The sequence below is a fragment of the Lontra canadensis genome, unplaced genomic scaffold, assembly GCF_010015895.1.
Source record: "Lontra canadensis isolate GAN:19392208 unplaced genomic scaffold, GSC_riverotter_1.0 scaffold7, whole genome shotgun sequence".
NCBI classification, from domain to species: domain Eukaryota; kingdom Metazoa; phylum Chordata; class Mammalia; order Carnivora; family Mustelidae; genus Lontra; species Lontra canadensis.
Window position 1 is genome coordinate 25,121,825 of NW_022631001.1, and position 25,708 is coordinate 25,147,532.

The window sequence follows — 25,708 nt, forward strand, 5'->3', positions numbered from 1 at the left end:
AGTGTAAATCTGGTTTTGTTTTGTTGTTTTGGATTCTTTTGGGTTTTTGTTTCGTTTTGTTTTGAAGATCAGATAGTGATCACTCTGAAAGATTGAAGCCAAGAATTTGTAACTATGATATTTACTGTAAGCTGTAGAACATTCAATAACTATTAAAAAAAAAAAAAAGTTTCCAAAAAAAAAAAAAAAGTCCGGGGTGACCAGACTGGTGGTTTTTGGGGCACGGAGACACAGCTCATCTCTTAGGCTAGTGAATCCCCTGGGTTTCTTCCCAAGCTCATTATGAACTTGTTTTCACCAGATTAACACCTGTGGTGCATCTCCCCACAGGCTTAGCAGGCCTTCCCTGGGATTCAGCTGAGGGGCCTGGGAAGTAGCCATCAGCACCTGGACTAAGGTGGGTGATAAGGGAGCTGGGGGGGTAGGTGGTGAATGATGAGGGCTGCCATCTGCTGAGGCCCTCCCAGAGCCTCCCATAAAGCACTGTGCTTTATGTTTAGTAACTCTCCTAATCCTCACAGCCCAGTGGGAGGTGAGCCTGTCGAGAGGGGGCAGCCAAGGAGAGTAAGTACTTTGGCCCAGGTCACAGAGCTTGGTGCTCAAGGTTCAGAGATGGAGCTCACACTTGGTCTGGCTCCATAGCCCAGGCACTGAGTCCCACATTCTGCCCACCCTGGAGGTGGCAGTGTCTGTGTTTACTTAAACACAGGTAAATTTGTCAGGTGGGAAACCAAGGGAAGTGCTTTCAAGTTTATAGTCACAGAACGACTGTCAGGGGAGGTCAGGTGGTCTCCATCCAAATAGTCACGTGCTGTCACTTTCTATCCTGCATCTCTTCCTCCTCTCCCCTCTGGGCAAAGGCACTGCTCTAGCCCAGGCCCATGCTTCTCTTCCTGGTCATTGTGGCCACCATTCCCTCCCAGGGCCTGACCCAGACCATCCACGCTCTACCAGCCTCTAAATGTTCAGCCTCCTCAACTGGAAACCCCTCAAGGCTGACTGACCTGGCCCACACCGGAGCTATAATTACAGTTCAGGACTCCTAAGCACCCCAGCCCTTTCTGGCACCCAGTGCCCTGTACCTCCTCACCTAACAGGGAACTCATTCTTCCTCCCTTGTGCAGTGGAAGGCTCTGTCACATGTGGGAGCCGAAGGCATCTTTGGCCACAGACTTTGTCTGGTTGTATCAACAGTTTCGCTAGGGCAGGAAAGGGATTTTCTCCAGGGACTCAGCTCCAGGTCACAGTGGTAGGACTAGAGGGCCAGGAGCAGGCAGGGAGATGGAGATCTGGGCCCTCATCCTCATTTGTCTGGTCCTTGGCGCGATGGGTGGAGTTAGAAGTCAAACTCAGAATTCCCCTCAGCCCAGTGCCCCAGCTTGTCTTCCAGCTCCCAGGGCTGCCAAGATTCAGAGGGGGCACACCTAGGAGGGGACAAGCCAGGAAAACTTCCAGCTGAGGGTGCGGGCCCTGAAGGCCAAGGACATTGGCTATACCTCTACCTGATCCTGCAGCAACTCATCCCATCCTTTTGGGAGCTGGCCACATGGGACAGGTGAAGAAATTTAGGCCAGAGTTCTAGTTTCACCTTCCAGCAAACAGACAATGAGGGGGTGGTGCTGGAGGGGAACTGTTCTTATTACCCCAGAGCCCAGCACCATGGTGGGGGTCTCTTACGTGGCCTGGGAAGCCCAAACCCAGCCTCAGTTTCTGTAGCAACATGGCCTTTGGAGTCCACAATCCAACCTTTACCCTGGGAAAGGAGGCCAGAGAGTCGAGAGAGTAGGAGGGCCCAGCTCCTACCCCATCCACCTAGGCACTGGCTCTTGCTGTCTCATCATCTTGGTGTGTCATCCAAGTGCTGGGTGAAGTGGGGTTGGTTGGCTGAGGAGACAGCCAAGTTTGAGAAACCAAACCCTGAGTTGCAGCTAACAGTTGACAAATAGGAACACCGAGTGGAGCCTGGCAGCCCAAGGGAATATTTCCTTAAAAGTGCTAGTCCCCTACAATAGACATCTGTTCTAGACTTTGGCAACCTTTGGTAATCCAGAAAATTCCTCCTGATGTGCAGCCTGCCTCCTTTCCTCTTCTCCCCTAGAGCAGGTAAATCTTTGTCTCCTAGGCACTAAGAGGTGCCCTCCCTTTCCTGCACACCTCAGAAGCCTCAGAGAGAAAAGACCGTGCCCTGGAGAGTCAAAAGGCAAGGAGACAGCAAATCTCAAGGCCCATCTGCCTAGCTTCTCCGGGCAGGAGTTTTCCATGATGCTGCTGGGGCAGACCCCTGCCCGTGGCTTCCACACAGGAGAAAGGCCTCTGCCCACAGACAAAGATGGTGACCTCACCCTGGCGTCCTGCCATGGCCCCAGCCTTGGGAAGCCCTGGCAGGGTTGGGCGGGAATCTGGGAGTGGGGGCAGTGGCAGCTGTGGCCTCAGGGGACAGCAGCACCTCAGGCTAATTCTGGCTACAACAGGAGTAGCAAGAACAAGAGAGTGAGCTGGCCCTCCTGTAGCCCCAGCCTGACAGCCACTCTCCCCCATCTGCAGCAAGATGACTCCCACAGGCTGTCCCTTTCCATACCTCCCCCAGCTCCCTCAAACATCAGTAGCTGGTTCTTCCCCCTCTCTTTGGGACTCTCCCATTAGCATTTAAATGTGCTCCTTCTGTCTTTAAAAAATATACCAAATACCCAGAGAACCCAGAATTAACTAAAAACCTCTCCCTGGAGCCTAGGTCTCCACCTGCTTTACCTGGCACAGTCTGGCTTCTGCAGGGAGCTCAATCCACTCAGACCTGGTCCTGCTCTCACCATGTCCCCATGTCCAATAACCAGGGGCTGACCCAGTGGTGGCCCTTGGCCTTGTGACCCACCTTGCCCCTCACTCTCCTTTCCTCCCTTGCAGGATACTTCTCCCTTGGTCTCCTTCCCACCTCTTGGCAGTGCCCCTGGAACAGCCGAAGGGTCTGTCCCGAGCCCTCTCCCGGTCCAGTCCTGGTACATTCCCTGCTTTTCCCTTTCCTAAATGCCTTGGTATCCCTGGCCTAAGGGCTTCTAGGAGCACGTGGAGCTGCCTTCTGTTGCCCACCCTCACTCTGGTCTCCACACCTTTCGCCTTTGACTTCCAGCTTCTCCATTTCATCATAGTGTCCTTGGGCCTCTGCACATTGTTATTCCCTCTCTGGGGACCATGCTCCCCCTCCCCACATTATCCAGCTCCCGCCATGTCTGTCTTACCCATCCATCCTCCAGGCTCCTTATCCTCTAGAGCTATGCTGTCCAAGACAGGAACCACTAGCCACATGTGGTTAGTTCATATTAAGATGTGCTTTAACTATAAAACACCAGATTTCAAAGCAAAAAATGGCTCATTCATAATTTTTAATGCTGACTTTATATTGAAGTGAAAATATTTTAGCTGTACTAGCTGAAATACATTATTGATACTTTTAAAATATGTGGCTATTAGGAAATTTTAAGTTACATGATATGGACTGTATTTCCACTGGACAGCAGTGCTTCTAGGGGCTTCAGTGAGAACCAGTGAGGTGAGGGGCCTCCCCACCTCCCCTGCTGTCCCATGCCCACCCACCACAGAGCCAGCCCTGCAAGGGGGATGGTGGCCTGTCCCCCACGCCATACCTGACACAGCAGTATTTGGTGAACAGACAGACGACCTGGGAAGAGGCACAGGGAAAGAAGCTCCTCATGACCCCACTTTCCCACCTTTTATTATCCAATAAATGGATGGGAATGTAGACAAGGACAGGACAACAGCAAATTTTCAATAAATAAGAGAAATGGGGATGGCAGTGGGGCCCATGCCTGCACGGCCCCATATAAATAACGAGGTCACTGGGCTACAGTGGACATGGAGCTGGGCTGGGCAGTCGCCTGTACTGCCCAGCTGGGGGATAGACACCAACACCACAGAGACACAGAAACGACTTGAGGCCAGAGGGGCCTCTCCAGCCCCGCACACAACCCCCTCCCTGAAGCACTCCTGAGATCTTGGGGTGACTATGCAGGCTGGCAACCTGTATCACAGCCTTGCCCAGGTCAAGACTGTGGTTCCAATTTCAATAAAAACAGCGGGGAGGGGGGCAGATACATGCATTAAGCCCCTTCCGTAGGCAGAGCCAGGGATGGGCAGCCCCATGGGGGCCTGAAGGCACAGGCCCTGGAAGCTGCAAAAATGGGGCCACGGATAAAGCTACTAATGGAAGGGGTGGCAAGGAGTCAAGCTCTCCCCGCACACAACCCAGGTCAGAACCTGCAAGGAACCGGAGAAGCCCTGCGTCCCAAGACACCTCTCTCTCCCCACTCCATGGTCAGAACTATAACCAGGTGATGGCCAGGGACTTGCCCACAGTTAGAACCAGGGAGCTCAAGTCTCCAGCCCACAGCTTTTTGTTGCCTCTTCCCTATGTGAGGCCCGCCGGAAGAGGAGGGAGAGGTCCTCGCTAGGGCCCTGGATGGAGGCGGGGCAGTAGATTACCAAGGTATGGGGCCAAGGGTGCCAGGCCAAGGGCCCCTCCCCCCAGCCAAGGCTAGCCACCTGGTGGTACAGAGGGTCCTGCAGGGTCCTAGGTCTGGCTGGGGCAAGGCACAGGGGCAGGGGAGGGGCCCTCAACCTGCTCCTGCACACAGCACCTGCCTGCTGGCCTGCCTCTGCACGGGGCGGACACTCCCACCTCCAGGCCTTGGCCTTTGCTGTTCTGCCTGCTGGACCATTGCCTCTTGATCCTCACAGGCCCAGTTGCAGCTCTACCTCCTCCGGGAAGCCTCCAGAACCTCCCAGGGCAGGGCTGCTGTGTCTTCAGCTGAGGCAGGCCATCAGATAACCAGAGTGCTCTCACTTAGCCGGACCACATAGCGGTTTTCCTGGGAGACAGAAGTCAGGACTCAGAACTGAGTCAGGGGGCTTCTGGGCTCCAGGAAACCAGCCCTTGCCCAGAGCTCCCATCTGCAAATCCAGGTTGGTCCAGGTGCCAACATACTTGCCCCCTCAGGCCCTCACCTCAGCCTTGTTTTCTGCCGGGGGCTTCAGCCACTTCGTATGGCTTCCACCACTTCCCAGCAGTGCCCGCTGCTCAGTGGGGAGGCCAGGTTGTGGGGAATCAGGGAGGTCACTCCCCGAGGGCCCAGCCTCCGTGATAGTCTTCACCTCAGGGGCTGCTGAACTTGACCGTTGCTCTGGAATTCGGGCCACTCGGAACCTACGAGGAGTAGTGGTATAATGACAACCCCCCCCCCTTAAAAGAGGAAACCTTAGGTATAGAAAGGGCAGCACCTGCTAGGGTCCCACACCAAGTTCATGGATCGGAGCCTGAGCTCTTCCTATGTCCTCCCATCCACAGATGAGCCCCCAACTGCCCCCAACCCTAGGTTATAGATAAACAGTCCTTTGGCCTGAGGGTCCCAAGGTGTGATGGAGGCCAGGACCCTGCCCTGGGGCCCAAGGGCTCGAGTGAGACACAGCCGAGCTAGGAAGACCTGACTTCTCCCTGACCACCGCACACCCCTTCTGCTCAGAAGCTTATTGAGGCCAGAGGGGGAGCATCACTGAACAGGATGTTCAGGGCTCAGACAGGGCCCCATCTCCCCAACCTTGAGTATAACATCTCTCCCTGACCCCCCTGCATCAGTGCCCATCTCACCTGCCCACAGACAAGATGGTGATCTCGCCCTGGCGTCCTGCCTTGGCCCCTGCCTTTGGAGCCCTGGCAGGGTTGGGCAGGAGTCTGGGAGTGGGGGTAGCGGCAGCTGCGGCCTCAGGGGACAGCAGCACCTCGGGCCACTTCTTCTGGCTGCACCGGGAGCAGCAGGGGCCAGAGAGTGAGGCCAAGCCCTGCACGGTGTGGAGGTGGTGGCGATGCGGGCAGATGTGTGGCAAGCTGGGGGGGCCTAGTGGCAGCCTGCAAAAGACACAAGTGGGAGCAGTCACTAGGGCAGGCCCATGCCAGGGGTCACCAACAGAGTAACGTGAACACATCCGAGTGGTGAATCCTCCCAGAAGCAAGCCGACCCAAGTGTGGGCGTGGGACCCCTGCCCGCTCACCTGGGCACAGGCCCATGGCCTGTCTGTACCAGCTGTTTGCTGTGGTACTCCTTCAGCAGCTCCTCCAGGGCCGCCGCGTTCTCTGTGGGCAGCGGCAGTCAGAACCCAGCTCCCTGTGCCCTCCATGCCCCCCCAGCCCCCGTCCCAGCTAGGGTCTAGCACCTCCCCCTCCAGCACTCATCAGGCAAGAAAAAGAAAAGGGACAGCACCCTCAGCCACACTGGTCAGGGAGCGCCAGGCTGACCCTGGGTGTCCCGGCGGGAGGGGCAGAGCAGGTGGGGGTGGGGGGATGCTCTGACCCCTATGGCTGCTTCAGGCTCTGGGAGACTGTCTTCTCCAGGGCTTGGCGACAGGGCCAGACCTTCCCCTCACCTTTCTTCTCTGTGATCAGGCGTACCAGGACCCCGATGGTGTCCTCGTTGGCATCTTCAGCCCTGTAGGCGGGGTTGATCCCTGCAGAAAAAAGCCGCAACTGTGATCCTGGGGAAGGGCGGGGGCGGGGGGGTGGGTGGGGTTCGTTGGAGTGGGCCTCTGGGCTGGACGGCTACACCAAGATGTGGCAGCAGAGGGCACCCCAGGCCTCCCTACGAGTTGTGCTGCGCATGGGTGTTTGCACTGCTTGCCCTTCGGGCCTCGGCTCTGGAGCCTCCTCATCATGTCTCCCTATGGAGTGAGGGTGGGGGAGCAGCCTTTTCTGGGGCCTGCTGTCTCCCCTCCACAGCTTCAGGGAGCTGTGGGCTACCTTTCTGCCCAGACCCCCGGATAGCTCTCTGGCAAATTCTGCTGGTCCAGGCTTATCACACTTCCCTGCACACCACCGTGTCCACATAACTAAATGGGGGCCATGAGGGCCCAAACCTCAAGAGCATGAGAATGAGCCACGTGACCAATCCTAGGCCAGCAGCCAACAGCTCCTAGAACTTGCACTCAGGCAAGAGCCAGCAGTTAAAGGGAGACCTAGGCTAGGAAAACAAGTGCAGTCCTGGGCAAAATGGCCTGAGCTGCCATCTTCCTGCCCCCTCTAGACTGCAGTGGCAGGAGGTGGGAAGGGCTCTGGCCAACCCCAGGCAGCCTGGGGCACAGGCCCAGGAAGCACCATTTCAATCTTGACTTGGCCACAAGGCTCTTTGGGACATGTATGTGCCCTGGGGACCCTTGCCCTACTGGCCTTCAGGAGAATGAGGGGGGGGGCAGTGGTGGGAAGGGGCCTGGGGCCCTGGGGTGGGACTGGGAGGAACGCCTCTCTCCCTCTGGTTCCAGGACTCCTAACTCAAACCACAGCCTGGAGCTGAAACCTGAGCCCCTCGTTGCGGGGTGGGGGGGCAGCGTGCTGCTGCCAAGGACAACTGCCCTGCCAATGCTGAGGTCAGAGGTCAGCTTGAGTTCCCAGAAGATGGACCAACCCTTGAACTGCAGCCCCCAAGGAGTCCAGACCCCTACAGCTGGGCAGGACCTCACCCAGGGTGAGAATCCCACTGAAGCCACTTCACCTCTGCTCTGCCCCTGTCACCACCTCAGGCCACTTCACCTCTCCTTCCACTGCGACACTCTGCAGAGTCACCTCTCAAGCCCACATGCTGCACCTCCAGGAAGCCCTCCTGGCTAGCTCCCTGCAGGCCCCTCCCTGTCAGACCACCCAGGCCAAGAGATTCCCTTGAGAAGCCCCCCAGCTGGGCTGGGCTCCTCCGTGCCCTCTGGCCTCCCCACCCAGACCCCAGGCCAGGCCTCACCACTGCCTCCACCTCCAGGGCTGGGCCCAACCTCCTTGTGGGCGGTGCAGTGGTAGCCCTTCCGCTTGAGCAGGTTACACACCAGGATGCCCAGCAGCCCCATGAGGCAGAAGACAGGCACGATGGCAATAACCGCATACTGGGCAGCCGTCTCCTCAGGGCCACCTGCCCGGGTGCTGTTCCCAGGCTGCCGCGTGTCCCCAGAGCTGGTGGCCCCTGCTGCTACCTCCACGCCACGTCGGGCCCGCCGTCCCCGCTCTGAGCGCCAGAGGATGGAGGCATGGAGAAAAAAGGGAGGCAGAGAGGCCCAGGGCCTGAATTAAAGTTGGTGGGGGGGAGTGGTATGAAGAGGGCACTACGATGTCCAGAGCTGCCTACCACCCACTCTCCACCATGCTAGGGAAGCATAGGCCAACTCCCCCTACCACATGTTTTTGGCCATCTTATCAATCAGCCTGAGCAAGACCTCCTCAGACCTCAGGACAGCCAGACCCTGAGCCCTGTGGTCCATCCCCCTCATTCTGGGGTGAACAGACAGCACGTGAGCACGTGACAGTGCACACAGATCCCGGCTCCCGTCTCTCCCTGACTGCGTCCATGAGATAGTTGCCTCAGAAAGCTCCTGATGACAGGTGAGAGGTGTGTGTGCTCACACTCATGTGCACATGTCTGAGGGGATGAGGACAGGAGACAGGAAGGACATTAACCCCTCAGCAGCCCCCTCCCCCCGAGCTGTGGCTGCCACCTGCTAGATGGTCTCTACCACTCGGAAACAAAGTGAGCAGACACACTGCCAGTGGGACAACTGATCCCATCCTGCTGGACACACTCTGGCCGTATACCCTTCCCTGGGCTCAGGGTTGAGGGCCCCACTGTCCCGGAAGGACACCGTGGGGGCCCCAGGCTCAAGCTCACTGGGTCCCCTCCTGTGCACACTCTCACCAATCCTAGCCCCCATCTGTCACTCACCAGAGCAGCCACGAGTACCCAGAGGCATCCAGGAGCATGGCTGACAGGGGACATGGGGGACCCCCAAAGTGGCAACCCACCTGCACGGAGAGAACACATCATTGAGGCCCAAAAACTATCCTTAAGAGAGGCTCCTGCCAGGCACACTCACTAGTCCTGGCCCATCCCATTTCACAGATGGGAAGACTGAGGCCTGCTCTAGGTGGGTGAGGCTGGGACCCCAGGACCCAAAGTCCTGGTCAGGTAGCCATGAGCCCTCGAGCCCCACCCTGTGGCTCACCCAGGCTGGCAGTCTCCACATAGAGTGTCTTGAGTCGCTGTGCCTGCCTGGACCTCCAGCCTCCCTCGAGGACTGCAGCTCGAGTGGGGCTGGCATGGGCCAGGGCCCCACAAAGCAGAGAAAGTGCCAGGGGGACAGGATCTGCATAATGTGCCCTGCCCCGGGTCCTGTGGGAGAGAAAGGGTGAGAACAAAGCCAGGAGCCAGGCCTCAGGTTCCTGGGAAGCCAGGTCTGGAGAACCTGCACCTGGTCCTTAAAGTCTTCCCAGGACAGGTCAGGTGGGCAGGGCAAACTCACCAGGTGGGGCTCCTTCCCAGGTGGGCACTGCCAAGAGGTCGTTGATACTGGAGTGGCCAGAGGCCAAGGGAGCAGCTAGAAGAATGGCAGGGAGGACACACTGAGCAAGCAGAAAGTGCCAGGATGTGGCATCTCTGGGGCCATCTGTCCACCACCCACTTCCTAATGTCCCAGGGGTGGGGACCATGACCACTCGGGGCCAGCCCTGAGGTTTCAGGGACACTCTCCAACCTCCATCCATCAGGCTGCACATAAAACCTTGCCTGTCCCACACCTGCTAGGTCACCTTGGCCTAGGTAGAGAGAAAACCATATCTGCTTCTAGAAAGTGCAGGGAAACCCCAGACAGAGCCAGGTCAGGATCTCAAGCCCTCAGGTCCCTGAGTCACACCCATTCCAGCTAGCCAGGACGATAAAGAGGAAGGGCTTCTGAATTCCTCTCTCAAGTACCGCCCCCCTTCCTGCAGCTGTGGCCCCAGCACAGCAGCTGGCCATGTTGGTAACCAGCCCTGTCCATCACCCGTGGGGCCGGGTCTGTGGCTGGCGCTTCCTATTCTGGGCCCTCAAGAGAGTCTTTGGGACCACATCCTCTGTGACCACTCCACACAAAGCCACCCAGTTCACACTCCTGCACCCCACACAGGGTGGGCTACATCCCAAGGAAAGACCTCAATTTGCATCTCCCAGCACATTCCACTGAGGGCTCCCTCTGCTCCCCATTCCAAGCATGAACACTTGCCCTGAATCCCTCCTGCTGTGGGGAGATCCTCCCTGAAACCCTGTCTTCCAATTTGGCCCCTGATTGGGATAACAGGCACAGAGTGCAGGCAACTGCCCTGAAGGGCAGAGGGACTATCACGCAGGAGGCTCTGGAGTCCTCCTTGGGCCCCAGATCTGGCTCCCAGCACCTGCTGAGTGCTGGGAGGCCTCCTGCACCAAGAGCTGCATAGGTCAGGACAGGTTTCCTAGGGTCAAACTGCAATTCTACAAAGGAAGAGCTGTGTAGCCAACCCTAGCACAGCTCCTGGCATGGGGTCCCTGAGCACGCACGGACAGCTGGGGTACAGGGCTTCGTAGCAACATTGCATCTCCAACTCACCACAAGAAGGCAGGACAGGGGCCAATGTGGCGGGCTTGGCTTCATCCTCAGGCCCTGGGAGTCGCCAGCCTGGGAAAGAAGAGGTGAGGTTCAGCAGGAGGAGGGAATAGACAGGCAGCCGCCAGCCGCTGTCTCTCCTCCTGGCACTGCTTCCATGACAGGACCAGATGGGAATTTGCAAGGTGTTGTGGAGCAGGCAACGCTGGGCGAGTTTAGCCTAGAATCACTACACTCTCTTTGCCCCCACAAACCTGAGTAGAGGTGGGGGTGCGCTGGCTGGGGTTAGCCTCCCAGGGCAGCAGAGTAGGGACAGAGGGCTCCGCCAGGTTTGGGGGGCTTCCCGGAGGAGGAAGGGCTTCCCTCCCTTTCCATAAATAGCCAGGTGCACTGGGACATGGGCAGGGGGGCCTGCAGCAGCAGTCCTGGGGTGGGGGCTGAGAGGGCCTGCCATCCCCTCACACCCAGACTCTGCACCTCACCTCCAGCTCCCAGGGTCCCACCCCTTGGACCACCTTGTGGGCCCTAGCCTTTCCTGCTTTTCTGCCTTCACTTTTGCAGTTTCTGCTCCAAGGAAATCCCTTTCTCTCAGCCATCAAAGACCCAATACAAAGGCCTTGCTTTCCAGAAATGTCTCAAGACTTCTCTTGAAGTCTTGCAGGCCCAAAGCCCTGCATGTCTCCCTACCCCACCGCATCACAGTCCTGTTCTCCCTACAGGTCCCACTCCCCACCTGGCGGTCTTCTCCGCCAAACGATGTGGAAGGATGCTGGGATGAATCTGACTGCATCTCTGGGGCAGAAGCAGACCTTCTCCTATCCTTGCAGCCAGGATTCAGACTTCTGTCCCCTCTTGGTCACCTACTACTGTACTACTGTGTGCCAGGCACTGCCCTTAGCACAACAGATAGTAGAAGACAGACACTGTCCCTGTCCTCAGGGAGCTCACATCCCTATTGGCCAACGGCCAACAGATGAACGGGGAATGGCCCCCTGCCAGATGGCGGGCAGTGCCAACAAACAGGCAGGGTGAGGGCGCAGATGCCACTGGCCTAAGGTTGAGCACCCAGGCTCGGGGTATGTGGTCCTCTGGAGAGAAGCTCCTAGCCGTAGACAGGTTGGAAGAGTAGGAGGGGGATTTAGCTTAGACAACAAAAGGAGCTGCCCCAGAACAAGGGGAAGTGAGTCCCGGTCACATACTTCCAGGAGGCCTGCCTGCAGGCTCAGGAGGGGGAAGGAAGGAAGCTGGATTTGTCAGGCATCTGCCACAGGCCACACAGCTTCTGACCCCTATGGGGCGGCCAAGCCCCCGGTTAGAGCCGCCAGCAGGGTGAGGGGACCCCACCTGGAGCCCTGTGCTGCCTGGTGCCGAGCCCAACGGGAGAAGCCCCGCCTGCAGTCAAACCCGGGCCCCACTCGAGCCCCTGGGGCCTACAGATGGCCCAGCCTTCCCACCTGCAAAAGGAGCCAGAGGAAACTGATCCCCTATAGGACCTTGGTGGCAGCGGCCGGGGGTTTGAATTACACCACAGAGGAGGGGGAGGGGCTGCAGGCGTGATGTCCCTGGGACTCTCCAGGTCCCTGGCAGCAGCTCTGGACCCAAGGCCAGCTCAGGGGAAAACCTGGGACAGGAGAAGGTCAGGCCACAGCATTAAGGCCACACACTGACGGTCAGCTCCCAACAGGTGGCATACCCAGACCCACCCCCCAAACCTGTTCCCTCTTCTAACTTGGTCATTCTTGACCAAGAATCTTCCTTTCCAGTTTCTGGCCCAAAGTGGCCCTTCCCCTGCCCAGGCCCAGCTCCCAATCAAGCCCTTCCCTGCATGAAGATCCCTCTTCTAACCCACAGACTCGACCACGAGGCCCAGGCTGACTCCACAGGGGCTGAGGCAGGGCTGAAAAGAGGCACGACAGCTCCAGAGAGGGCCCCAGTGCTACCTCTGGCCCCGACTGGCACCCACTGGGTGACCCAAGCCCACACAGAGGGGCTGTGTAGCTGCTTACCTCCAGGCAAATGAGGAGCTGCGATCTCGAGACCTCCAGGAGAAAAATGGGGGTTCAAAGGCCCAGACTCCAAGCCAGCAGGGGCCCACTCGGGCACATTCACAGACACTTGCCGCCTAGCGCCCTGACGCCTTCTAATTACGTGCCTTCTAATTATCCCAAACCAGTACTTACTCCAGTCTGGCTGCCAGTCTCTCTGCTGACAGCCGCCCCCCCGCCCCCACCCTCGGCCAGACTGAGCCCCCGGATGGACCTGTCCAGTCAGGCAGCCCATGCCAGCCACCCAGAACCCCCTCTGTGCACACATCTGCTGCTCTGGCCTCCCCCTGCACCTCCTTCCTAGCAAGGACTCTAGCGTCTAAGCCTAGACTCTTGGAATCTTGACTGAAAAGCAAGTTCAGGTCAAAGCCCCTTGGCTCGGTGGGCCAATGGAGACTCTGTGAAGTCACCATCTGCCTAGTCCTAAGGCCAGGCAGTCAGTGACCCTCTAAAGCCTCCAGAGGGGCTCCAGGAAGAAGACTGTCACAGGCAGGCGGGGAGACCCAGGCCCACAGCAGGGAGCCTCCTCTCCCAGGTCCAGTGGGGGCCCAGTGCTCCCGGCAGAGAACCAACCCGACAGGCCCCAGGGCAGAGGAGGAAGTTAGCCCAGAGGCCACTCCTGAAGTCTCCCAGCCTGGGCCTGTCCCCACTGCCACCAATGCCCTGTGGGACCTGAGCCCCTGCTTCAGCTTGCTGAGTCTCAGTATGCTCATCTGCAAGATGGGGACGTTTATCTCCCAGGGCAGGCCTGCAATGGGGTTTACATGAGGTGATGAGGGCAATGCGGGTCTTGTGATTTCCTCCCCCATCCCTCCCTTTCCTTCTGCCCCTCAGGCCCAGGTTTGTAATTAAGTATCTGTTTGCTCACTTGTGCTGCGCCCCCACTCCCCACCCTGACACAGCACAGGCTGGCCTGGTGTCTCTCTCCTTCACCGCAAACCGCACCCTCCCCCCAGCAGTGTCTGGAGCAGGAGGCCTCCACAGAACAGGCTTCCTCACAGGCAGCCCACCCCACCTCCAAAAATGCCCAATCAGACCCAGAAATTCCCTGGAAGAAAACCAGCTAGCGAAGCCCCAACCAGGGCCACGGAGCCCCAGGAGGTACAGCCTGGAGGCCTCAGAGAAAGAGGAAGCTGGGACACCACCCAGCCCTGGGTCAGCTTCCCCTTTCCCAGACCTGGCTTGGTGGGGTCACTTGGTCACCGTCTGAGGCTCCAGCCTACGTCCCTCCTCTCCAAGTCACCCTGGCCTCCCAGAGAAGCTCTGCGGTATCCCAAACATCACCCACCACCCCTCGCCCTTGGTCCCTGGCCTCCAGTTCAGCCCCAAGTGCAGCCTCGGTATCTTAACACTGGGATGAGGCCCTGCCCCCTCCTAGCCATTCTGAGCTTCTCGCACTCCCCTACACTTGCCTCTCTCACAGAGCCACTGGTACCTGCTGTTTCCTCCACCCAGAAAACCTTCCCATCACCTGGCCAACACCTCCTCCTCCTTCAGAGCTCAACTCACAGCCACTTGCTCCTGGAAGCCCCCCTTATGCATTCCTCATCCTGTGTGTAACTGTCCCGTTCACCCAGCCTCTTCCGCAACAACCTCCATGCCCAGTGCTCAGCATGCGGCCTGACCCTGGCCCTGGCGAGTGGGTAGGTATATACGGACCTGGGGGGTGGCTGGAGAACAAGGATCAGGAGAATGTACAGTTTCTGCCAAGGCCAGGAAGGCCCAGAGGCTGGAGTTGGGCAGGAGGGTTTGAAACTGGATCTGAACACCTGAGCTAATATGGGGGGAGAATCAGTCTGCCTTGTTCTGCTCTTCACGGGCTCCAGGGCTGTGGGCACCCCCTCTCCCACCAAGACAGAAGGCTGTTGTGAGGCCAAGAGAATTTACCTTAATACTCAGTGCAGGGCCTGGCACAGAGTCAACCCTCAGTGAGCACTCATCATACCTCAGTTTCCCCATGTGTACGCTATGGAGCGTGGAACGGGGCACACCTGACAGGCAGGTGTGAGGCATAAAAGCTTCTTCTCCATTTACATAGTGTTGGGCCCAGAGCCTGGTACACAGGAGGCGCTGGGTTAGCCATGGTGAGGATGTGGGAGGAAGGAGGGTATAAGAAGGGAGAGAGGTCTGGAAAGGTAGGGGGTCAGAGCCCAGGTCACACCAAGACTCTCATGGGAGCTGAGAAGCCCACACGGCCCTCAGGGCCTATGGGAGACTTGGAGGGTTGCGGGGTAGGGAGAGGTACGGGACAATTTGCCTCTCAGAGGGCTCCCTGGGCAGCCTGCCAAGGAGGCAGGTCTGGGGAGACAGAGGTGGGACGCAGGTCCCCATGTGGAGCAGGGTGTGGGAGGCAGCTATTTCTGTTTCCATCCAGGGGCTCTAGGGCCTGTGGACCTCCCTGCAGCCTCCAGAGGCTAGAGTTGCCTGGAAACATCTGGACACAGGCCTTCCTTGGCAGTGGCCGAGACAGAAAGATAAAGGCCGCCCATCAATAGAGAAATCCAGGTTAGCAAGCAACCCCGTGGTTCCCTGGCAACTGGGGCTGAAGTAGGGCAGTGGCCACAGTGGGCGGCGGCACGGGCAGCTCGACTGGCCTCTCAGCCATCCTCCGCCCTCAGACTCTCATTCCCTTGGGTTTGGTCTGTGTTGCTCTACTCCTCACAGAAGAGGTGAGCAGCCCTGTTTCACCCCCAGGTAAACTGAGGCCACGGGCAAGCACTCGTATGGGTCACACACCCAGGGAGCGGTGACACAGGGGCAGAGCCCAGGTCTGGCTGACTCTGCTTCCTCCCTCATTCCTGATGCCCCCAACCCTGGAGCCTGGCCTAAGCCCCAGTTCCGTTGACTCCATGGCAGAGGCTCAGGAGCTAGTGGCACAGGGAAGCAGCTCGAGGAGAGGCTACCGCCGAGCACCCCAAGCACCCAGGCAGTCCCAAGGAGAGGAGGTGCTGTCCCCCCCCGTTCCAGGGCTCTCTGGGGCTTCCCTGTAGCCAGCCTTATCTGCACACTGCCCTAGTCCACGCCAGCTCCTTCGCAGAAAGGCACCGGCCCTGTGAGAAGCAAGAAGCCCAGGAATGGGTGGGAAGGGGAGGGCGCAGGGCGGAGGCCAGCTCCTCGGGCTGCTGGGGGCCTAGAGCCATGCCGGAGGCTGGCTCAGGACTATTTGGGGAGAAGGGCAGCCGCATTCCCACCCCGGCCTTGGGCAGCCATAATCTCCCAGGTAATCTCCCTTACCCTTGGGTAAGGAGCCCATGCGCGCGTACCCCCAATCCTGCAACAGGGGATAGCATGGTTCTGGCCCTCAGACCTCCAGGCTGCCCCACAGCTCCACCAGCAGAGGCGCAGGGAGTTGAGGGGAGCAGGTAGGGCTGAGGGAGCTAATTGGCCCTTGAGGCTGAGAAGAGGCTGAGGTGGCCAGACTGGGCTGACCCAGCTCCTCCCAGTCTGGTGCGGTACAGAGGCAAAGCCTGCCCCTTCCCTGAGCGGGGTCTGGGGCCAGGGGAGGGGGGCACTAAACCACACAGCCGTCTCGGGGGCACTCTGGGGCCCCCCCAACCTCCTCACTGCATGCCTCATTCCCATTCCAGGCCTCAACAATAGGGTCCCAGGTTTCACAAATGAGGAAACTGAGGCTCAGAGAGGCTAAGGAGCACCCTGTAACAACTTGGTCTCAAAGGAGACGGGGTTTACCACCCAGGAGTGGGAGCAGGCAGCCCTCATCCCCACCACGCCAGGCCTGGCCTTCCCACAGCTCCTGCAGGCCCTGCTCCCACCCAACACCCAACTGTTCAGCACCCTGGGCTTCCTGCGGGGACCCCCACCAGCCCTGGACGGTCTCCCCAGCCCCAGGGCCGGCCCACTTCCCCAAGCCTCGGTTTCTTCCCCTGTAATGTGGAGAGTTGTACTAGTTCAGCTGATCTCTTGACTGGAAGAACCAGAGTTCATAGGAGACCAGTGGCTCTTCTTACAATGGGGCTTCAGCCCAGGTGCCACCACCTGCAGGAAGCCTTCCCAGCCTCCCTGTCTGGGTGGACCCTCCCCTCTCCTGGCCCTTTCAGCCACCTGTGAGCTGCCTGGAGGAAGGAGGGAAGGCAGAAAGGCAGGCAGGCAGGCAGGCAAGTGCACGCGGGAAGCTGGGCACACAGCAGGGCCAGGCCCCTCCCTCAGCTCACTGCTCCTTCTCACAGTGACCACAATCTGCAGACCCAGGCTTAGGTCCCTCCTTCTAGAAGCCCTCCTTCTCTCTCCACCCACACAGTCAGACCCTGCTTCTAACTGGCTGCAGAGGCCCCTCCATCCCTCTCTCTGTGCCAAGTAGCCAGGGCACACGCTCACAGCCACATGGGCCGGTTATTTATAGAGCTCTCATCTTTCCCAGGGTGGCCCAGGGAAGAGTTTTGGCCTTCCAGGCAGACAGTCCGGGGTTAGGATCCCAGTGACACTAGGGTCTTGCAAGTCCCTTCCCCTCTCTGGGCCCTCCTTTCCCTGCCTGTACCTGGAGGAGACCGCTGACCCTCAGGACATGAGGCTAAAGATGTGCAAGCCTCCGGGGTCCTAATCCCAGGGTTGGGCACATGGTAGGGATGCTGCACTGGCTCCTTCCTGTCCTCCTTGTCACCCCAGCCACCGGCACCAGGACCAGGCCCAGGCACCCAGGGCCTCAGGAAACAATAGGTGCTGAGCTCTGCCAGAGAACTTGTCCCACTCACCCCCAGTCCGGAATGGGGGTGGGGCCGGATGGGCCTTGCTGGCTGATCTCAGGCAAAACCCCTCCTTGCCACCTGGCCAAAGGGCCAGCCCCATGCAGGAGGAGTCTGGCCTTATCCAGCCAGCCCCACCCCTTCCTCCTCCCAAGGCAGGTAGCCAGCACAGTCCCTCTGTGGAAACTGATGCCAAAATTGTCAGACAACACTTGCCTCCACTTGGAGACAGGGCAAGGCAAGATCTTGAAGATCTTGAGTGCCAAACTCCAGCGTCATGGCTGTGTGGCTCAAACTAGGTCTGCTTCCCTCTGCCTGGAGTCTCAGCGTCCCCACAGAGCAGCTTGGGAAGGAAGGGGATCCTCGGTCATTACCACTGAGACCTGAGCCCAGGGCCTGGCACACAGCAGGCAACCTCCTGGCCCAGAAGGGGGGCTTTGTCCCTACAAAAAGGATGGCCATGAATCTTTGCCTCCAAGCCCCCAGCACACATGTAGGAGCATCAGAGACCCTGGGTGCAAGTCTCCCTGTGCATCCCAGCACACAGTAGGCCCTTGGTGGCTGCCCTTCCTCAGGCAGAGGCCTGGCCAGCACAGATACGGCAGAGAGGGAGGCCAGGCTTCCGGCTGGAGCCGCCCTACCCAGCTGGGTATGCAGTGCCCACACCGGTTCCCGAAAGTGAGGGGGGACACCTGGCAGGTGGGCCACAACAAAGAGGAACTACCATTGGGCTGGGAGGGCTTCCTGGGTGAGGGGAAGCTGCACCCTGAATGGCCAGGAGGGTTCTAGAAAGAGGAGAGAGCAAAAGCAAAAGCTGAGCTGAACCAAGGCATCTGGTAGGGAGAAAGGGTGAAGATGTTCCAAAGATCTTAGAAGGAAATGTCAATGCTAGGATGAAGAGTCCGGACTATACTGTGTAGGCAAAAAGTAAGCTGCCTTAGGGAGGATGCTCTCACAGGGCATGGAAGAACTGGAAATGGAGGCAGAGAGGCCGGCCCCGGCGTCTGGGGCAGGACAGCAAGGCCGGAGGGGAACAGAAGAGGGAGCCGTGATTTCGTGAATGTGTGTCTCGGGCCAGCTTCCAGTCTTGGGCCATATCCAGGCTACCGGGGGACATGTGGCGCACAGAAGGTAGGTAGGGTCCCTGTCTGCAGGGTGAGAGCCAGAATAAGAGGGTTCTGGGGCCCTTGGGTAAGTCTCAGCATTTCTCAAAACTCAGTCTCGCTCGCTGGCTCCCTCTCGCTGTAAAATGAGGCTGACCCTATGTGTGGGGGCAGGGTGCTGACTGCCCGTAACAGTCTCCCCTCCTTGGCCAGACATAGGAACCTCCCTCCGGCCACTATCAGATGAGTCCCAACTGGGGCCATGCGTAGAAACCCAGGCTGGCCCAATGTCATCCTGGGAAGCCAAGTTCCCAGAAAGGTCTAGCTTTGGCAAGGCACAGGATAGGGCTGGGAGGGCCTCCATCAGGGCTAGGACCCCAAGAAGAGGCTAAACCTTCCTCTCTCCCAACCCCTCCCCAGGCCCTGAGCTATTTCCCTGTTTGCTGGGGATGGAAATAACTCAGGCTCGCCCCAGGAGACCAAGATAGCTATTCTGATCAGCCCCAAGAAGCACAGCTCGTCATTCCAGAGAGGACCGAGGGACACCCTGACCCCCCAGCTCTAGCTCTTGGCCAAGCGGCAGCAGTGGTCAGAACTAGCAGGGGCCTTTGGGAAGAACAGGGAGACTGAAGGACTGAGAGGGTCGGGCAGAAGCTCAAGGTCACCCCAGCCTGCCCCCCACTACAGCACGTGGGCAGATTTGGGAAGGTGTCCCTAGAGCAACTCTGAGGAGGGGAATAAAGCCTCGCCAGTATTGCGAAGATCAGTTGGGGCTCTCAGCTCTTCTTGCCATTCCCCGCCCTCCCCCGGGAGCCTGGGCTGTGCTGCTGACTCCTGACACTCTTTGTAGCTATGGGGATGCAGGCTCTAGAAGATAGGAAGCGGGCCTCTCTGGTGATCTCTGGCTAGGGGTGAGAACTGTGGGAAGGGAAGAGGAGGAGGAACAGGAACACCACATAACCTACCAACCACAGTGTTTCAGACATGTGTGCAAATACACACCACACTCAGAACTCACAAAGGCACACTCTGGCAAGGCCATGCTTGTCAGCCCGGTTCAAAAGAAGAAGCCTAGATAAGCCATGAACAGATAGGAAAAAGGTGGATGGCCCTCTCCAAGCATCTCACAGGGTTTCGGGGTCTTTTAAACCGAAATTCCAATCCTGGCACACTCCTGACTCTGCATGACCTTGGGCAAGTCACTTTGCTTCTCTGAACCTCAGTTTCCTTCTCTGAAAAACAGTCACATCTCAGAACAACTGTGAGGATTCAGCAAGCGTACACCATAAAGTGTTCAGCATAGCACCTGGCACTGTCCCTCTTTCATCGCCCCAACACAGAATGCAAGCAACATTTTCAGAGGAGGACAGAACTTCCAGATCCTTTAGCAGGTATCCCCTCACACCACCTGGTCTAGAGAGCCCAACTTCCATTTCACCCTGCATGAACCCAACAGACCCTCTTGTGGAGGTGGGAGCCTAGGAGGGTCTAGCCCAGATGGTGAAGGGGCCCTGTGCCAGCTCTCCAAATCAGAGACCACTGGTGGAGAACAAGTCCATGCCCCCTCTCCCCACACAAAGGGAACTGAAGGAGACGGGGGCCAGAGAAGTCAGGGTCTATGGATCAGAATCCTGGCCTTGGTCTGAGGAACTGTACTTCATCCCTCTCACCAGCAGCCCCTAGGCCACTGTGTCCCCAGCAGCCAGCCTGCCCCCACCCTCCACTGCAGTCTTTCTGCCTGGACCACAATGGGAGGGAGGGGAGAACAGAAGCAGTTGACCCCAAAACAATAGAGGATCCCAAAGTGATGATTCACAGTCCATTCACAGCCCAACACCTCAGTGTGCAGAAGGGGAGACTGAGGCCCAGTGAGGGCAGGGTCTGAGACGAAGATGGGCCCAGTGAGAATACAGGTTACTGGGGACAAAGATTTGCCAGGCATCTAGGACCTCAGTGTGAGAGTGTGTTTGGGAGGTGGAGCCTGAGACTACCTCAGGGCCCTTCAGCTGCTACCAGAAGCGTCAGTCACCTCACCAGATGCCACCCAGCCTCAATGTCCTTTCCCGCTGCCAGGGCAAGTCACTCAGGGTCCTCCCCACTGACTAAACTGAGATGCTGAGAGGTGCCCTCTTGGGGACAGTTCTGGAGAGACCCCCTGGCCTCTCCTCCTCTCCCTCCTTTTATCTACTGGCAGGTGCTTGAGGTCCCTCCTCTTTCGGCCTCTTACTCATTCCCCAGGGCTGGACACACTGATGGACACACACGCAGACAAACACACACAGACACTGACAATACTTGACCCAACAAGCACACTACCGCGCCAGTGATTTGGGGGCTGGTTCTCACAGTCACTTGGGGTTTCTCTCCCTCTGTTTCACACTCAGTCGCATTAGGGAGTCTCTCTGGCCCTGCCTTGGTCATGTCCCAGGCCACACACAGACTCTGTGACCTGGGTCTCACAGCAAGCTGGGGTCACGGTCACCCGCAGGGACCTGGGGTCTCTCTCATACAATCACACGCACACACTCGGCCTGTCAGAGACACACAGAGCCCCTCTGTGTCTCTGGCTTGGCCCCGGCGTCACCGCTCAGCGTCCCGGCCACACGTTCTCCCGGGCTGGGCCGCCTCACCCGCCGTGTCACCCACAGTCACGGGCTGACACCGTTCAGAGGCCCCCCTCCGTCCATCCGGCGCCGCAGCCGTCCCGTCCCGCACCCGTTCCTGGTCTCGGTCCAAGTTTCCCCGGGCCGGGGGCGTCTCCGCGGCCCGCCGATTCCTCAAATTGCAAGTCCCGCCGCGGCTTCGCCAACCGCTCTTGGCCGGGCCTGGAGTCGCGGCCCGAGGACGCGCAGGTCCCAGGGCAGGGGTCTGAGAGACGGGTGGGGACCGGTGCGCGGAAGACGCCGGGACAGGACGTGGGGGCGCAGGGCCGGGGCTGCGGCATCCGCCGCGCGGGCCAACTTCCTCAGACACGCGGGGAGGCAGGGGGCGCCACTCGGGTTCTCACCCCTCCAGCCCCGGCAGCGAGAAGCACATCCCAGGCTGAGGCCCCGAGCGCCCTCCTTACCTGGCCGCCGTGCAGCAGCTCCGGCAGGGCCCCAAGGTAGAAGCGCAGCCCCGGGCCGAGCTCGGCGAACGCACGAGCCACCCCGAAGGCTGCGCGCCTTTTGAATGAATCGCCGGCTGGGCCGGGGAAGTGCTCAGCCCCGCCCCCGCGCGTCACGGCCGCCGGCCCCGCCCCCGACGTCAGAGCACCGGCTCGCGCCCCCGGGCCCCCACCACTGGCAGCGGCAGAGGGCCTCCAGGTCTCCCGCCCTGCCGCGCTGCTCTGTGGCGCCATCTCTCGCGCCCCTAGGGAACTGTAGGGGGCTGCGCGAGAAGAGGCCTCTTGGATCAGCTGGGCTCCAAACCAAGAAAGAAAGGGTTGCGCTATGCAAGATAGACTGAAGACTTGGGTGCTACTCCGGGTCCCGTCACCATTGCCAGTCCAAGCAGGACCACCGCTGCCCCTTCCTGGGTCTTGCTTTCCTCATAGAAATTGGCAGCTGATGGGGCGCCTGGGTGGCTCAGTGGTTTAAAGCCTCTGCCTTTGGCTCAGGTTATGATCCCAGCGTCCTGGCATCAAGTCCCGCATCGGGCTCTCTGCTCAGCAGGGAGCCTGCTTCCTCCTCTCTCTCTGCCTGCCTCTCTGCCTACTTGTGATCTGTCAAATAAATAAATAAACTCTTAAAAAAAAAAAAAAAAGAAAGAAATCGGCAGCTGGGGAGAACAACCTTGCTTTGTTGACGAGGCTCAGGCCCGCCCCTGGATGCTCCCGCCTAATTGGTGAGAAAAGTCCAGGTGAAAAGTGTATCTGTAATGGAGGTCCATATGGCCGTCTCCTGCGCATTCCTCAGGACCAGCCCAAATCCTTCTCCAGACACCTTTCCCGTCTCCACGCCCCCACCAACCCACCCGTCTGATAGGCTAGTGAGTCCCTCCTGCCAGAAGGACAGATGACACACTGCTCTCCCTCTCTTACCATCAGCGGTCCCACCTTGCCAATTCCCATTGCCAGCCATCAGGGTGCCCAGCAAGGCAGTGACTAGGGACTCCAAGACACTGAGCACATTGTATTCCCAACTCTGTGAATTGTGCCCCCTGGAGTTGTGCGATCTGGAGGCAGCAGCTCAGCAGGGACTTTCCCCCTACTCATTACTATTGAGGGGGAACTCCCGTGGTCCTCCCAGGACAGCAGGGAGGGCCTCATGCGGAGGGGGAGGGGCGCAGAGGCCTGTCTGGGATCAGGATCATCATAGACCATGACAGAGGAAGAGGAAGGTAAAAAAGTCTGTTGGGGATAGATGGTGGGGAGAGGTGGAGAATTCTAAACAAACTGAGTCATAGAATCTGAACTGTGGGGTGAGGAGGTGGGGTAGGTCAGGTCCCCAGGGTCCAGGAGATTCCAGGAAGAGAAATGGACACCCGCAGAGGGAGGGGAGTAGGAGAAGAGTTTCTGTTTCCCTGGGTCCTGCCCAGGTTGTAGGAAAAGAGCAGGAAGAGCTCCAGGTGACTGATGGCTGCATCACAGCCCCCTCCCCCTCATATCTCAATGGAGACTGCCCCCCAGGGCTAGAGCACGGGTGGTCCCAGGGGGGACTATCCCAAATCCAAGCCCATAGGGCATGAGGGGGGAGCTCAGAGAGGAGACAGAGGGGACCTGGTGAGGGGGAGCGAGCACCCAAGAGAACCTCTCTGTTCCTGCAAATGTTTTCTTTATAAGGGGACTTTCTATACCCCGGTTCCAAGTTCCACAGTTGAAATGGTGGCATGTCATGTGCCACTTAATAGGCCAAATAGGGAAATGCTTTTCGGTCAAGGAGCATTGGCCGTCAATCAGACATACTACAGAGGGTTTGCCCTACTGCCAGCTCTCTGTGAGGCTTTGGTCAAATCCCTCCCCAGATTCAGTTTCCGCACCTGAAATTCCGGGGGCCAGACTTGTTACCTAAAGGTTGTTTTAGTTGTCTGTGGGACGAGGCAATCTGCCCCACCTGCACAAGTGGAAAGGGCGGGCAGTAGCCCCAGAGCCGAGAGAACAGAGGAGGGATGGTGGGGCTGATGTGGTCCCTCTTGTGGCTCTGGGGACTCTGGTTGGCACTTTCGGGCTCTCAGGCTGCAGCTCTGTAGAGTCCTAGCTCCTGGAGCCACAGATCATGCGCCTCCCCTCTCTCCCCGAGCCCTCAGGTTATGAGGGAGCCTAATTGTTATTTACTGAGAGCTCTGACTCCTGAGCCACAATGAGCTACAGATGGGACCCTGCACAAGAATCTGGGAGCATCTAGTGAGGAGGCAGGGAAGGAGTTGTGGAGGCCACAGAAGATTTAAATTGACTTCTTAGGGAGCTTGGAGAGCCACAGGCTGGAGAACAAAGGACTCTCACAATCACAGGCTTTTAAAACTCCTGGCATCGCAGATGAGCCCGCGACATCTTAGCATTACAATTCCTACCCTTAGGGACCTCAGAGACCATCTCATGTGAACTTGTCATAGTACAGCTGAGGAACTGAGCCCAGAGAAAGCCTGCACCTCACCCTAGGCGACCCGGCACAGGCCCCAGTAAGCCGGTATGACCTGTGATGGTGCTCCAGAGTCAGGAGTGTGGGCTCCATGCCCCACAGAGGCCCTGCCTGCGGTGGGGACCCTGTCCCACAGGATCTGAGCCATGGGATGCTGTTGTTGACAAGGGATCTGAACAAAATGTCAGCCTTTGCGGGTGTGGACCAGGAATCGTGGCGCCCTCTGCTGGCCGCACTGGAATTTTAACAAGGAAGTACAAAGCAGGAGGAATGCTCTCTAAGGGCGCCTGGCCCGCTCAGTCAGTGGAGAATAGGACAGTTTATCTCCGGGTTGTAAGTTTGAACTCCTCATTGGGTACAGAGATTATTTAAAAGTAAAATATCTTTAAAAAAATTTTTTTTCAAGGGCGCCTGGGTGGCTCAGTGGGTTAAAGCCTCTGCCTTCGGCTCAGGTCATGATCCCAAAGTCCTGGGATTGAGGATCGAGCCCCATATTGGGCTTTCTGCTCAGCAGGGATCCTGCTTCCTCCTCTCTCTCTGCCTGCCTCTCTGCCTACTTGTGATCTGTCTGTCAAATAAATAAATAAAATTAAAAAAAAATTTTTTTTCAATATTCTGCACTTGGCTAACCTTTAACTGGCCAAGTCCTACCCCTCTAAATGTCGGCTGCCCCCTGTGTGTGGGAGCTAAGGGGAGGGGTGGGCTTTGGTCTAAGGAGGAACTGTGGCTAGGAGGCCAGGGTGGGCCTCAGACTTGGGGCAGGACAGGAACTGAGCTGAGGCTGCTGGGCCTGAGAGCTAGGCTCAGGCCAAATTTAGGTCTAGACCCTGAGCTGGGTCTGGAATCTCACTGGGGTTGGGTTCTGGGGTCACAGAGATAGGGGTCAAGTCCCAGTTCTGCCATTGCCAGGTTGTGTGGCCTGTGTGGCTTAAGCAAGTGACTTTACCTTTCTGAGTGCGAGCTCACCAGCCCAGGGTATAGTGAGGATCTATTGAGACCCCATGTTGGGGACACCAGCTTCTTCTAGGACACTGGGCTCAGAACCCTTATCTGCTCCCTCTCCTCCTGTGTCCTCAGTTCTTGCTCGGTGTTCTCCCCACAGTCTGGCATGTGGACTCTGCTCAATGTCTCCCTCCTCACTTCAGCCCTGCAATTTCTCCCTGATCCAGCTTAGGAGGTCTGTTCACTTGCCTTTGCCAGGGAAGGCTCCTCATTGGCCATAATGGACCCAAAATAGCACTTCCCCTTGCTGCTTCCTGCAACCTGGACTGTGGCTTAAAGTCTTCGAGGACAGAAAGGAGAATTGGTGTTTGGCAGGCATACAAAAGATGTGAAGGGCTCACAGAGGTCATTGGTTCCAGGGACGGCAGACACTTGCCTAGGGTCACACAGTGAGGGGAGGCTAGGGCTGAGGCTTGAGTTTGGATGTCTGGGTACCCCATCTCCTCCCCAGAAGGTCTAAGCCAGGGCCTTAGCCAGACTTGCCATGGCTTACACCAAGACTTCTGGACCTGCAGACTACTACTAACCCCAGTTTGAGGTGTACAATGGGGCCCCTGGAGACCAGATAATCCGGTCCTGTGCTTCCTGGGTTCAAAGGGTCTTTCTCTGACTGTTGTGACCACAGGAAATCTTCCTGCCTGGGCTGTCCTCTAACCCACCTCACCCCAGCTCCCCAGCCTCAGTGATGCCTTGCTATGTGACCTGAGGTTAAGTCCCTAACCCTCTCTGTGCCTCATCTTCCCCGTGAGGCGGATGTCTAGCTAGCTAAATCCTGCCCTCTGTCCCCAGCCCAAGGACCACCTGGAGAACCCCTTTGAAGAAGAGATGGTTCTCTCCCATCCTCTGAGATCAGGACACCCTGCCCTGGGCTG

General features: G+C 58.2%; 1 protein-coding gene across 2 annotated transcripts; it reads right to left on the reverse strand.

The window, feature by feature from the left end:
• Positions 1-3,710: 3,710 nt before the first annotated feature.
• On the reverse strand, positions 3,711-21,364 carry RELT (RELT TNF receptor). Of its 2 annotated transcripts, XM_032853146.1 has the most exons (12): positions 21,344-21,364; positions 14,133-14,247; positions 10,432-10,500; positions 9,334-9,408; positions 9,037-9,203; positions 8,757-8,836; positions 7,788-8,045; positions 6,430-6,510; positions 6,058-6,139; positions 5,657-5,914; positions 5,017-5,215; positions 3,711-4,880 (listed from the first exon to the last, which is right to left on the reverse strand). In XM_032853146.1, exons 3-12 carry the CDS (start codon positions 10,474-10,476, stop codon positions 4,833-4,835), a joined length of 1,293 nt encoding a protein of 430 aa, XP_032709037.1. In that variant the 5' UTR covers positions 10,477-10,500; positions 14,133-14,247; positions 21,344-21,364; the 3' UTR covers positions 3,711-4,832. The 2 variants fall into 2 exon arrangements, with proteins under 2 accessions (XP_032709037.1, XP_032709038.1); XM_032853147.1 differs by lacking the exons at positions 14,133-14,247; positions 21,344-21,364 and adding an exon at positions 20,803-20,979.
• Positions 21,365-25,708: the final 4,344 nt, after the last annotated feature.